General features: G+C 48.7%; 1 protein-coding gene across 7 annotated transcripts in view; it reads left to right on the top strand.

Annotated features, from left to right (window-relative positions):
* Positions 1-14,347, top strand: part of LOC116446722 — a 46,720-nt gene that overhangs the window by 29,018 nt on the left and 3,355 nt on the right. For 5 of the 7 annotated variants that reach the window (XR_004241328.1, XR_004241327.1, XM_032114989.1 and 2 more), the window contains exons 2-7: positions 1,232-1,350; positions 3,013-4,749; positions 10,412-10,586; positions 11,295-11,499; positions 11,930-12,552; positions 13,484-13,629. Coding sequence is in view for 5 of the 7 variants with exons in the window: in XM_032114989.1 (XP_031970880.1) it covers positions 3,182-4,749; positions 10,412-10,586; positions 11,295-11,499; positions 11,930-12,552; positions 13,484-13,629 (2,717 nt within the window). In the remaining 2 variants the exon portion in view is untranslated. The remainder of the gene's footprint in view (positions 1-1,231; positions 1,351-3,012; positions 4,750-10,411; positions 10,587-11,294; positions 11,500-11,929; positions 12,553-13,483; positions 13,630-14,347) is intronic. The other 2 variants (XM_032114992.1, XM_032114993.1) reach the window with 1 other exon arrangement.

The following is a 14,347-nucleotide window of genomic DNA, read 5'->3' as shown; positions in this document are numbered from 1 at the left end:
CATCCATGTGCACCTTTGCTCTGAGCTCTTCTGGAAGTATCAAAGGGACTTCCTGTGTCTAAAGTGTTCTCTTAAACCGAAAAAATCACTTTACAGAGAAAGAAAATTCACCCCTGATGGGTGACAAATATTAAAATAAACTATTTGGAAGCAAAATTCCCATCTTCCTGTACTTAATCCAGTAAATTTTGGTGCTTGCCTATGTTTCCGCAAACTCTGCTCAACCTCCTCTGTAAAGTCTCTGTCTCCTGCTGTCTCACAGCCAGCTGTGGCTGTTCTCTATCTTCTCTGGTTCCTCCACTCTGCAAACCTGCCTCTGGCTCCTGCTCTCTGTCCCTCACTCTGCCTGCCCTACTGAAGTGACTTTTGCCATCCCACAGACATTTTCTGGAAAATCCTGCCCTGACAAAGCAGCAGCAGGTCCCTGCTGCCTGGCAGTGCTTGAGAGCACTGGCACCTTCCACGGCTGCTGGGGGAATGGGCCTGTGCTGTTCTGCAGGGCAGAGGGGTACCCTCACCTGCTGGAGGGTTTGAGGCATTCCCCTGAGAAATGGAGGGATGCAACCTCTCCTCCATGGCTTGTGCTGTGCACTTGAGCAGGCAGGGGCAGAGTGGCCCCCAACCACCCACGCCTGGCATCACTGTAACTGACCTGCAGCCCATAGAGGGGTCAGCTCTACGAGCCCTGGCAGTGGACTTCCAGCTGAAGAGAATCATGAGGACAAAAGTCAATTGTCTGCTGCCCATCTCTTGATGAATGGAGCAGCCACAGACAGATCCCATCCTGTTGTTTCTGTGCCTGCTTCCTTACTCTTCTCCTGACTGCTTCTACCCCTGCCTGTGCTCTTTCTTCTCTGGCCCCCTTGCTACACATGCACACATGCAGAGCCTGCCGAGCCAGTGTCCAGCCCAGGATCCTGCCTCACATGGGCCTTGCTTTCTCTTCAGGCCTTACTCTGTGTAAGTCCCTGCCTGGGAGAGGGTAAGCTTTATTCTCTGCTCTCACTGCAGCAAGGGCTGTTTTCTCTTTCTTCTTGTTCTGCAAGCAGAGTGCCAAATGTACATGGTGGCTTTTAGTCCTGTGGCTGCGACTGATCACAGACCAACCTGACAGGGCATGGCATCTTTTATTAACAGCACTTTCTCACAGGAGCCTCTCGGCACTACCAGGAGCCCTGCTCTCTGCTCAGTGACTGGCTCTCACATCATATAATTCTCTCTTTCTTGACAGATTATGTTATAACCTATGATCACAGAAAGTCCTGATCCTCACGTTTCTCTGCTGTCACCTGTGGGCTCCTCCAGAGCCATGAAGAAGGGGGAACTCCAGCCCCATCATGAGAAGACTGGGTGAGAAGTGTCTGTGACATCTTGGGGAACAGCCACACTTTGAGAGCTAGTTTTAATTTTTATTTTTAGCAGTTAGGAAGGATGGAAATTATGTTCTTCATTCAGTGGTGAACCACAGGAGCAGTTCTGCCTTCCCTCTCTGGGATTAGATTAGACATAATTTCATTTATGTGGGGAAAGTATGCTAATTTGAGCCACTCTAAGCAAGGGATGAGTCAAGCTCCCAGTGTGTTAGCAAGATTGGCTTCCAGGCAATACAGTAATTCAGACTTCCTCTCAGATAGAAAATGTCTGTTGGTGCATCACATGGTTAGGTGCCTGTGGTGTCTTAGCCTTCGGGGACTAACAAACCTCTTCAATTCCCCTCCTGGTCAAGGTGGCTGTGCTCCTTGAATAGTTGGCCATGTGTGGGGAATCCAGCTGCCCTACAGAACAAACAGGCTGGGCTGTAACTGGTTCTGTCTTGCTTTACCAAGACCTCTTCCTGTGTGTTAAACCTGGTTGGTTCTTGCCTGGTTTATTATTAAAGACTCATGCCGCACCATCCCAGCTCTATCTTGCCCTTGTGAATCTCAGGCTAATTCCATATCCCCTGCCCAATCTTACTCTCCTTTACTTATGGCACTCACTCATTCCCTTTGCCTCTGATTGCCAAGGAAGGGAGTGGACTGGGCTGTAGCAGACACTGATGTCTTGTGTGACTGCTGGCAAGTCCATGAGGCCTAAATCCTTAAAAAAAATCTAGAGTCTCTCAATTCAGTGTAAGGAGGCTCCATCCACTTCCAGCAAGGATGTAGCCACTTAGCCTTCATCCTGCTGGTCCAAACTGGAGTTTGGGGATTTAACTCTCTACTCTGAACATGTGATTTAGTCACTTAGATTCCCTGGGCCTTACAGTGCAGAACACAGCTCACAGGAGGAGCCTTGAAAAGCGCACCTTTCTCTTTTGGGGCCTCTGCTGAGCTGTCATGGGGGAAATGATCATTTGAGCCCATGGCTAAGGAGTCAGGAGGATGCATTTGTGAAAGTCTGTAAGGTACCTTTATCTCTGCACTGGAAAGGCCTTGGCAATGCTTGGCTACCATATGCAGTCAATAAACCATATGTATCTTCCTTGTGAAGGGTGAATCAGAGCAATAAGGGGCTGCAGTGTGACTGTCAGGCACAAAACCACCACCTGCCAGCCTTCTTCTTCCTCCTTGCTACTTGAATCTTCCAGGAGATCACACCGTTACATCATCCTTTCCCACCCCCAGCATCCCCCTTAACCCACACACTCTTTTCTGCACTCCATTTGAGGGAAAGAACCTTGCTAAACGTGCCATCTCCTTAGTGCTGCTGTGTGAATAAGCTGAACCTGCAGCAAGCACTTCTGAGCATTTGTCTCTAGAGCAGAGCAATGTTACTGTGAGGGAATTGCTGAGGGTAGGTGGGATAAACTTCTCCAAATTCAGATGGGTAGTGTAAGGCCACTGTTGGCTTGGCTAGAGAAGAAAAAGCTTCCCTGCCCCAAGCCCCACGGCTCATCGCCCCATTACGCTGCCCTGCTCCTACACAAGCTGTTGCTGTTGGATTCTCTATACCCTGGAAGCAGACCTGCTTTTGCATCCTGCGAGTCAGCACCAGGCTGCTTCAGTAACTCATCTTTCCTTCCATTCACAGGTCTACTACGCATGGCGACTCCACCCATGTGAGAGCTCTCTTATCTGAGTGCCCAGCAGCACACTTTGCTGTCTGTGGTCTGTGGACATTGACTGGCATCTAAGCGACACCCCAGCTCCCTCCTCTCCCCCTAGACGCCACTGTCCTAGAGCCTCCATGTGCATTTGCTATGACATACATCAGTGTTGATGAGAGACAGGAACACTGCCGGGTGATCTCGAGCTGCCAAAATAATCAGCTCTGTGCACAACATGCCTTAAAGGATTTTTCGGTTAGCAGAATGCATCCACTAAAGAACCTAGACACTCATGTTTTTTCTGGGGACTTCCACACTCTTGCCTGCCACACGGGCAAGGCACCTTTGGCCAATCCTGTGGAAAACCGGATGTATCGGAGTGTGGAGAACCTTCACTGGGCAACAGTTGCTGACTGTGGGGTGTATTCTCACTGCCGGAGCCTGGATAACGAGATCATCTTCCGCTATAGAGGCACCAGTCAGTGGACAGAAGGCTGTGTGGACGTGGCCCCAGTACTGAGCGCATCAGATTCACTGAGGAACCTCTCTCTCCGTGCTAAACAGACATCTCGATCTGCACAGAATGTGCTCCTCCCTCCCTTTGCCAAAGTGCCTCAGTGGCTCTTCCCTTCTGCAGAGGAAAGAGCCCTACACGGGGATGCCAAAAAAGAGCTGAAGGAGAAGCTGAGGCTGCACAGCAGCAAGGTGGCAGAGCCCTGTAAGCCAGTGCGCCCACAGGTGGCCCTGCCTGAGCTGATGGCCCAGGAGTTCTTTGAATGCCAGGTGTGCCAGCAGTGCAAGAACGGCTGTGCTGTGAACTGCTGCACGGTTCTGGTGGAACACAGTGCTCTCAGGCACAGCCACACAGCAGGGCAGGGACTGTGCTTTGCACACAGGATCATCAGTCCAGAAGACATCAAGCAGGAGGCTCAGAGGAGGCTTCAGCTCCGAAGGCAGAATAGCTCCCCTAGTTTGCCCCTTCAGCATGCTGGGGAAAGCCATGAGATGAGCAAATCCAGAACACCAGAGACCCTAGAACAGTACAGTGGGGAAACAGATGGCAAAGTCACTTTGGGACAGAGCAAGAAAGGCCGCTGCAAAGGGAGGCTCTACATACCCACCTTTGAGGAGTTCAAGCAAATGAGAAGTAAGGAGGGAAATTCATCTGACAGCAGCAGTGGGCCAGCAGATTGCTTGAAAAAGGGTTTGGCCGCAAACCAGACACTGGAGGAGGAAAACAGTAAGAATGTCTGTCCAGAAGCTTTAGGGACCAAAGCTGTGAATGAACCTGCTGTCACAGCAGAGGAGGATGATGATGTATTCCATGAAAACCACACCTCTGCTGGCTTTTCCCAAAACCCAGCCACATGGGATGGTTTCAAGATGAGCAGTCCTGAGGTGAAGGACAGAACCTTCCAGACTTCCATCCCAGATTCATCACCAGTCCCTATTTGTTCCAGCCCTGTTCCACGATCACCTCTACAGTCAGGAGCAATACACAGTGCTGGGCAGGAGATCTTCAGTGATGAGCAGCAGAAAGGAGAGACAAGACAATTAAAAGATGTCCTCCACCTTGCAGGGCAGTCGCTGGCTTCTGAAGCCCAGTCCTCTTGCTGTTCATCGCTGCTGTTAGAAGCCACAGACTTATCCAGCTATGGAGCTAAGCTACAAAAAATGAAGGATGAATTCATAGGTTCAGCCTTGGAACTTATTAAGAAAAGGTAACATGCTCCGTGGGGTCACCTGAAAGCAGTTCCCTTGTTAATGATCTAGTCTTTCTCCTGATATGTACATTTAATTCCTGTAGCATAAATGCACTGTTGGCAGAGCCTTTCATCTTGGAGTCTCTGATAGCCACATGGACGTTGTCTTTAAGCTGTTCGGCTTAAGCTCCACCTTGCGTGGGATTAAACATCAAAAAGCATTTTCATCTAGACTTTGCTTTTTTGTGCACCTTAACCCTGTAAAGACAACAGCCATTAGTAGTTCTGACACCCAGTTTCCCACCCATTTTATTTCTGTATTAAATTACCAAAATGTCTTTTTTTTTTTTAGCATCTGTTAAAAGTAGAAGACAGCCAAAGGATACAAAGTACTAATGATTCCTTTGAAGAAAGATGTCCTCCCACCACTGCAGGACATGAATTTAGATAGTGTGACATGCAGCAGCAAGTACTTTCACTTGCTGCCTGTATGTAGTGAACAGGCACACAAGGGCAAGATGGCTGCTACGAGTCTTTAACCCCTTCTTGGTAACCTGCACAGGCAGTGAGTGAAAGTACTTGTAAATACTGACCTTCTGCCATCTCTGTGTAAGCAGCCAGAGAAAATACTTGTGTAAAGCCTTCTTCCATCTTCTCCATCCAGGGTTTTTCCCTTTCTCTGGGTAAGATGCACAGCTACTGCTTTCTCTATCCTGGTTTTGGACACTGCAGTCCTGTTACCTCCCTCCTGCCAAAGAAATGGGGATCCCTTTCTATGCAGGGTGGCTCAGTAGGAATCAGCAAAGTTTTAGAAGCTAAGAATTTGGAGCAGTTATCACTGTCTTATCGTGAGATAAGGCTGATGGGAAAAGGAGGAATAAGTGTTGGTGGAGTGGTTTGTTTCCATGCACTTGGCTTTCATGGTTGGGTTTGCCAAGAACTGCATTAGACTTAGTTCTGGCTGCTTCTGCAACCCACAGATGGGTGTGTGAAATGCCAGGGCATCAACCTTGTATGCTGTCTTGTTATTTCTGGAATGCATGGGCTGAGAATGGACTCGGGTTTTAGAGGAGGTGCTAGTGACTTCTGCATAGGAATGAGAGTCGTCTGAAAGAACTTCTGTGGAGTTGTAGCCAGAGTGACAGCAGAAATACTTCTGCAACTTTATAATCCAAAGGGAAGTAGGTGTTGTCAGAGCCCTCAGTGCTTCCCTCGGCTGTCCAGCCCAGCCTTTGTGCTTTTCTTCTACAGTATGAAAACCCAGGGAAGAGGTAGAGAAGGAAGTTATGGTATGCAACCATTTTAATGGATTAGGCTATTTTTGTCATTAACGTGAAATGAAATACACAGAACGGCACAAGCAGTAAGGGTGTAAGAACAGCTGTCTCTGTGCAGATCAGTGATTCCACTGGTATCTGGAGCCTGAGCTGCGTGCACAGCAAAGTACAGGAAATGGGGAGTGTGTTTGAACTTCCTTCCCCCTACTCTCCCGGCCTCCAAACACTTCCTGCCCAGGGCCTTTATGGTTTCAGTGTGGTTTCTGCACTTTTAATATCCACAGTGGTTTTTGTTTCTGTGAATGTGTTCAGTCTCCCTAGTTAGATTTGTTAAAATCTATGAAGCGATTTTATTAACACCAAAATGACAGCTGATCTAAAAATGTGGATGACAATGGTTTCAGTATTAGAGAGGTGTTTTTATATGTGAAGGAACCACCCTGGCCTTGTTATTTTCCAGAGTAATAACAAGTAATGGTAATTGTTATTGCCAAAGCACTGGTCATTGGGAAACTCCAGTTTCCTTTTTTTTAGAAATTTCTCATTTTTCCATTATTTTCACCTGAGACTGTAATGTCCCTGAATATTCACAACTCCAGCTGATTTTCACTGCAGAGGTGGGAGATTTTTGTCCACGTTTTGGGTGCTAAATTATGATCGCTGGCATCCAGGCCACATTTTTTCTAAGTCTTGAGTGAAATGAGCTGAAAGCTGGGGATTTGGTCCCATTTCCACAGATACTGAGCTCAGCAAGCCTTTGATAGAGATGTTGTGATGGAGCATCACAGAATAAAATAGCTAAAACTGTCTTCTCTTTCTAGTGCTTCTGTGTAAGTGTCACTTTTACAAAGAAGTTTTGTCTGTAAGTTAACAGTCTCCCTAGTAATTCATAGTTAATTACTTAAGATTCATTCAATTGACTTAATATTTTGTCAGTGAAGATTTGATTTTCAGTCTCATCATTATGGTGGCTTTAGCCCCCTCATGGGTCACTGGATACCCTTAACTTAGGTGGTAGTCCTGGCTGACAAGGGATGTTGGCATCTAGGTGGAAATCTGTGAGCTTTTCAGTATAGAGTCCACTTTCTGAAATTGCTTTAGTGGCGAATTGTTCACGATAAGGACATGCAAGGACCGTGGCTTTGTGTCTCTGAAATGGGAGACATGGTGACAACAGAAACCTGCACAATTTAGCCAAGAGCATGACTAAGAAGGCTTCCTGAAAAGAGTGATGGGCTATATTTGGGGTGACACCAGGATAGTGGCTACAATACCAACTTCACCTAGCAGAGGACTCCAAGTCAGGAAGGCAGGTGACAGCAGGGAAGACGTGCACAAAAATGTTTCCATTAGTCAGAAAGAGTCAGGAACATGTGGAAAGGGCTGAGAACTGCTGGCCTGGACAATGATAAAACCATGAAGAAGCTCAGAGAGACCGTGAAGGAAAGCAGGTGCATTTCCAGTTGTACACCATCCCCAGAACCTCCACTTCCATGCAATTCAGAGATGATGACGAGAGGTTTAAAAACACGTTCAAAGACAACCTGTCCTCCCTGTGCTGGCCCAAGTGCATCACCTTTCTTGGGGAGAACAGAAAAAACTGACACCAACCCCAGGCACAAACTCCTGTCCCAATAAGTGATTTGATCCAACAGATGGAAACTTGCCAGAGTCCCCCCTTCTACAGTTCTGTGTGAGGGCAGAGGGGACTTGACTTGCTTGAGCAGGCAGTGGTGTGAACCTGTTGGCAGCACAGATCTCTGCCAGGAGGAGGGGACTAGAGAAAGAAGCAATATCATGTTTTCTTGGCAATGTCCCCTCTTCCTCCTACGCCAGAGGCAAAGGTTAAAGGACCAGCCCTAGGATGTGGTTCTACAAAACTGCTTGTATCCTCCCTGTTTTGCCTACATGCTTCTGATCACACTAGTGCATGGAGCAGCACTTACCCCAAGACCACACAGCCAGTACATCAAGCAGGAGGGATCATAACAAGAAGTAGAACAGTCAAACCAGGGATGAAGAAATCTCCTCTCATACAATGTGGCCTCTGCATCATTGCCTTTCTTACCTCCAACTGACCAGCCATTGGGTGGGTTGAATTTCTCAATATTCAGTCATGTTTCCTTAGCTCAGCTCTCTGGGTAGTATTGGCTCTTACTCCCACTGCAGATCACATCTGGAGATTTTTTTAAAATATCCCTTTTGGGCTATGGAAACCACAATAAGTGGTGGCATCTGGTCTGTAGACCCTATCAGCAGAGAGCTGCTGTCAACTTCATTTAGAGGAGCAGTAATACTCTGGAGTGCTTCCCATATTTAAGTGGATGATCTTGAAGCACTGTGAAAATGACAAATGAAAGCTCAGCATCTCTCTTGAGAATATGTTCTGTATGGTGGGAGGTGGTGTGATCAAGAAGATAATATTCCAATTGTGAGCTCTGCTACTAACTTTGGACACATCCCATTGCCTCTCTGTGCCCCAGCATGGTCCCTTTTCCGTGTTACTCAACCAGGAACAGTTTGAGCAGGAGCAGCTTTTGGAAAGGGTGGTTTTCAGCAGTGGCACATCATCTTCAAGAGTTTTCTTGCTCATTAACCTGTGCCTTCCCTCCCATGGGTTTGCCCAGCTGAACTGTTCATACTTTACCCAACTCAATGAAATATAGATGAAATTATCTGTCTGAGAATACATGAGGGAGGGTTTTTAAACCCATATAATTTCAAGACTGATTTTAGATCATGGCCACACAGACAGTTACAGAAACATAAGGAGTGGTACCCCAAGCATGGCTGGGGACAGGAGGGAGGAAGGAGACAGGAACCTCTCAAGCCAGGCCAGGCCAGGCCAGTACCATGGTGGGACCGCAGCCTTGCTGTGTGCCTGTGCTGCTCTTACTGCCACCTTGTAAAGTGCTACAGACTGCTCTGTGACAGCAGTGGTGTTGGTATCCCCTTTCTATAGGCTGGGGAGCAGAGACCTGGAGGGGGACAACAAAAAGCAAATGCCAGGAGCCTGCTGTTGGCACTGTTGCCATTGCTGCACAGCCACGAGTAAACTCCTTTTAACTGGTTGTGTCAGCAGGGGCCTGGAAACATAAATGGAAGAAGATGAAAAAGCATCATCTGGAGAGATGCAAACCAACTTTTTTGGCCTGACAACAGAGCCAGTTTGTGTTCTGGGAGATTTGTTCCCTCTTCAGCGATTTCAGTATTGGCTGATGGTTTGTTATTGGAGCCAACTGTCATTCACTGCAAGGAGAATGCCCATCTGTCTCATGTGTTTGCTTGTAGTTGACACTGTTGGAATTGCACATTAGCAGTATGACCTATCAGCTTAAGTTCACAAGTGAAGCCTTTAAGAAGCAGGTTTTTCTCATAGGAGATTTTTGTTAAGCATAAAATACATGCATAACCTGAAATATGTTCCAGACACTGGCTTCCTGTATATACAAGCATCCATATCCAGTCCTCACAACCTTTCTTTTCAAAGGAATCCAAGTCCATAAAAACTAAGTAAACCCAAAATAAAAAAAAAAAAATATTCTTCCCAACAGGCTTCATTATGCATGGCAATAAGATGTCTTAGAGAGCCTGTTAAAAAAATGTATCACAAATAGTATCACAAACGACAGCCTGTCAACTACTCTGTCAAGTCAGTGGTTTTGCACCAGACTGTGTCTGTCTGGAGAGTGGTGTTGTCTACAGAGGGGGGGACGTGGGGTTGGACAGGCTGCCTGTATCAGCCAGGCCAGGCCCTTGTTAGCACTAGACAGCCATGAATGAGGGCATCCCAGAACTGCCAAGTGAGAGCAATAGACACTGCCAATCTTTTCAGGTCTCTTAAGTGTACCCAAAGGCCTGATCCTGAGTTCACTGAAAGTAGTTAGTATCTTTCCAGTGATTTTAATGGGCTTGGGATCATATGAGATGAAAAACAGAGGGAATACTCCTTTAATCCTCTAATCCCTTCAAAGTATTATGGTTTATAGCAGGTGATTTTCTTCCAGATGAGCAATATGGTATCTGTGCTGGCAGCATCTCCTTAAATAGCAGCAAATATGGATGTGGCCTACTTAGAAAGGAGTGTTTCTGGTCCCTATGGAGAACCTCATGTTTTATGGACACAAAAATGCCCTGTGAACAGCCGAGACTTGATAACCCAGAATGATGCTGGCACAAGTACAGTTACCCAATTTGTGCTGTCTTAACTGAGCTGTGCTTAGAGCCCCTGAAACACAGGCACAGCCATCCATGCTGACCAGTCACAATCCCTGCCTGCACTTTCCTTGAACTGTTGCAGGTTGTTATTTGAACCTGGGCTTGCTGCTCAGTCTCATCTGTGTCAGGAACGGCAGGAGAACTGCATCCGTGATGTTCAATGGAGTCTGCTTCTTCCCTTGCAGCTGCAATGCTGAGACTGCTGCCAAATCCCCCTCCAAGGGGCAGTGTGATCTGAGGGAAGCTGATCTCCCACCTCTGGAGGACAGCCAGCAGCCCACAGCGATGTCCATGGCAACAGAGACCTGGGAGGACAAGCCAAGCAATGAGACATCCAGTGACACTCCACCTGCAGGGAATGTAAGAGAGAGGAATTCCCCTCTCACACATGGGTTTAGGATTTTTTCTTTGTTAGAAGCTCTGAAGGATCCCTTCATTGTAGGAACCGGGCAGGCTGGGAGACAGCAATCTGATACCAACTCCCATGAGTGATTAAACTTAGAAGCATTAGAAGATTTTTTTATTACACTTAATGAAACAGGAGTGAGATTTTTGCCCCTGCCTATGTACCTCTGCATTTCATGCCGGGAGTTCAGCAATAAACCCTTCATGGCTTCCAGTGTGTCTGGGGGTTCAGACAGATTCCCTCCTAGTGCTCCCTTGGGCAAGCTGCTGGTGCAGGCGGGGCATGGAGGCTGGAGTTCCTGACCCTGCAGTGCTGAAACCTTCACAGAGCAGCTGCAGGTGAGCTCAGGTCGCTGAGCACAGACCCATAGCCAGAGCTGTGCTGTTGACTTGTTCATGGTTATTTGACAACCACCTCGGAGCCACTGTACTCAGAGCTACAAAACAGCAAAGGGAGAGGGGTTCTTGCTTGTTAGGGCTGAACAAGACAGAGGGACTTGGGGGAACAGATTTTTTAATGATCATGTAGCAGAGCTACATTTACAATCCCACTGCTGAGGAGTTTCCTTTTCTCTCCTTTGGCAGCTGAAGTCCAGTGTCTGCAAAAACAGGTGCTGCTTTCACCACAGCCTTGCTCCAAACCCTTTCTTGCCTTTCTTGCAGACCTCCAGTCCTGGCTGTCGCCGATCCAGCTCCGACATCGTCCATGAGAGCACGGATGGTGCCAAGGCCCAGCGGGAGTGCCGGCTGCGGCCGCACTTCAGTGACCCGATGCCGACAGACTCGGTGAAGAGGAAGCAGCTGGAGCTGAAGATCGCAGCTGCAGCGCGGCAGCACGCACAGAAGCGCCGGCAGGAGCGAGACTACGGTACACACACTGCACGCTCGGGGGCTCGTGGGCCACATGCTGAGCCCTGCTGTGCTGCTGTAAATGTGGAGTAACTCTACAAACTGGGCGGGGGGAAGCATCCTGAGTTGTACCCAGGTGTGCAGGAAATCAGGGTCTACTCTGCTCTGTCCCTTTCTGGTAGGTGGCAGGGGAAGGGGCAGCCCAAATGAGTTCACAGGTATGGGCAGTGCAGAGATGACAGATCCCAGACTTCACCTGGGAGCCATTTACTTCTGACTCTCACCAGTCTCAGCAGCAAAACAGGGTGGGGAGACAGCTCACAGCACTGCTTCACCAGATCCAGCCTGTCCCCCCAGGGTTCCTGCCATTCATGGCTGTGCCAGCACAAGTTCCTCAGGTGAGCACTGTGCAGCTGGCAGTGCCTGTAACAATTTGTGTCTGTTCTCAGGTCCAGTGGTAGCAAAAGCCAACCTTGGCCATGGTGGCAGCTTTGATGAGACCCGACGCACTCCACGGGGCTCCCTCCGCTCCAGACATCACTGGAGCAATGTCAGCAGTCTGAGCACAGACAGCGGGATCGTTGGTGTGAACGATGCCCGGGATGACCTGGATCCCACTGAGGCCACCCGGACCAAGTCAGCAGATGTGGAGAGGGCAGATAGTGGCATTGGCCAGATGCCAGCCAGGAAGTGGAGGAACAGGGCATCTGAAACGCTGAGCTCCCTGCAGGCCTGGGAAGCCCACCGTCCCTGCACCGACTGTGGAGAAAGGGACCTCTCAGTGGAGACAGATGTTCAGAACTGCAACCAGAGGCGGGCTGACCTCTGCGAGAAGTGCCACAAGCGCAGGACGGAGCGCAAGGAGTCTGTGCTGGAGTTTGTCAACACAGAGGCCAGCTATGGAGAGGACCTGCGCATCATCAAAGAGGAGTTCTACCTCCCAATGCAGGCGGCTGGGCTGCTGAGCCAGGAGCAGCTCCAGGGCATCTTCAGCAACATCCAGGAGCTCATTGACCTCAATGAGAACTTTCTGGAGATACTTCAAGAAGAGATTGATCAGGCCTTTGACCAGGTATGATGCTGCATCTGCCCTCTAAAGGGGCCAGACCAGGCAGACTGGAATAGGTTTTGTATTAGTGAGGCAGCATAGGTGGAGGAGAGGAACAGGAGGTAGGACTCCTGGGTTATGATCCGCTATCAGCTATCTAGTCCCTTGCTCCCTCAGCTATTCTGATTTCAGTAGCCTTGTGCCAGGTCACAGCTGCTGGACTCACTGTGCTGTGATGATGCCACTGCCATCAGCAGTCTTGCTCATTTATCCCATTATCGGGTCTTAATGGCCCCATTATCAAAGTTAGTTTTAGGCCAGTTAGCCTGGATGCTGGTAAGAATGTGACCATGGGGGCACAGAGCTCAGCTTGCTCTGTCTCTCAGGCTGTGCTCTTGCAGCCCTGAGCTGACTGGCTTCGTGCTGGCTTGGCTGTGTTTGCCTTGGATTGCAGTTTACTGCAGCTTGGCTCTAGGCTGGCTGTGGGGCCAGGCAGTGCAGGCTGCTCCCTGCTCTATAGCTCTGTGTATGGCTGCTTCTGCTGATGCACCCTGCCTTCCACAAGGAGCTTTCCTGCCCCACCAGCATGGTGGTTAGAGGGCAGAGAAATAGAAATAAGGCTGTGGGGCCACAATGCACCCTCTTGACTAGAAGGCTCACTCTGGCCTTTGAGCCCTTGCTCTGATGAGCTGGCTGAGCCCACAAGAGGAGAGAAGACAGCTCTTTGTGTGTGGAAGAGCAAGTAGTTAGACCAGCTTTCCTTCCCCTCTCCAGGCACTGATTCCCCCTGGAACTGTAGGAGCTGCCTTTTGACCAGGAAGGGTGAGCCCAGCTCCACCTTAGGTCTGGTGCTCAGCAGATCCTGCGGCAGGTTCATGCTGATAGGACTGAAGGTGGGCCCCGTGGCTGTGCCTCTCCTGAGCTAACTGAGCAGGGCTCTATTGCATACTTGCAGGGGGACGATGACCTGATGACCGTGTGCATCGGAGAAATATTCCTGGAATTCGTAAACATGCTGCCAGCCTTCCAGACCTACTGTCTTCAGCAGTCCTCTTCTGTGAATATGCTCAACGCACTGGAGAAGGAGAAGGAGTTGCTCAGGTGAGAAGGGGGATGAGCATATTCATCCAGGCTCTGGGGACAGAAAGGCAGCAGGCTGAGGGTGAAGCCTTTGCCAGCCCATCCAGGTCAAAGTTTGATGCTAATGTTCTTTAGTTACCACTGCTCCCTCTTGGGGTGAGGACAGTAATTTATTCTCAAAAAATACTCAGTCCTTGGTATCTCCACTAAGGCAACCAGTTGGTCCCCAGCTGTACTTTGTGTTTTGTGGTAGCAGTGTCTGGCCACTACCCACTGCACTGAACTGTCACCAAATAATACTCAGCTGAGAACAGCTCTCAGTCCCTGTTCTGGAGCCCAGGCTGGATTTCCACTGCAGAAAGCCACTTTGTGGCACACATGACTTGAATTTGGTTCCCATTCCTAGCCTTGGTCTAATGGGCAATGTCAGGCGAGTCATTTCTCTTTCCACTGCTCAGCCAAATTCTTATTTAATATGCTTTGTAATCTAATGATGAAAGACATTACAAATTAATGCAATCTGATATAAACTGATGTATCTGCCTCATGTTTACATCAGTGGGTACCAGAGAAAGATCACACCCTTGCTATTTTATTATTTAATAGAAGACTGTTAGGATATTGTGTGCAAGTGTCCCAGGCACCTCATCAGGATTCTGCAGCTGAGCACAGCTGCAGAAATGGTTGTTAGTCTTTGAGAAGACAGAATTCACAAGGTTGCTGGAAATGAGAGGGCTGC

Source organism: Corvus moneduloides, chromosome 7 (genome assembly GCF_009650955.1).
Source record: "Corvus moneduloides isolate bCorMon1 chromosome 7, bCorMon1.pri, whole genome shotgun sequence".
NCBI lineage: Eukaryota > Metazoa > Chordata > Aves > Passeriformes > Corvidae > Corvus > Corvus moneduloides.
This window is presented reverse-complemented; position numbering and strand designations above follow the sequence as displayed.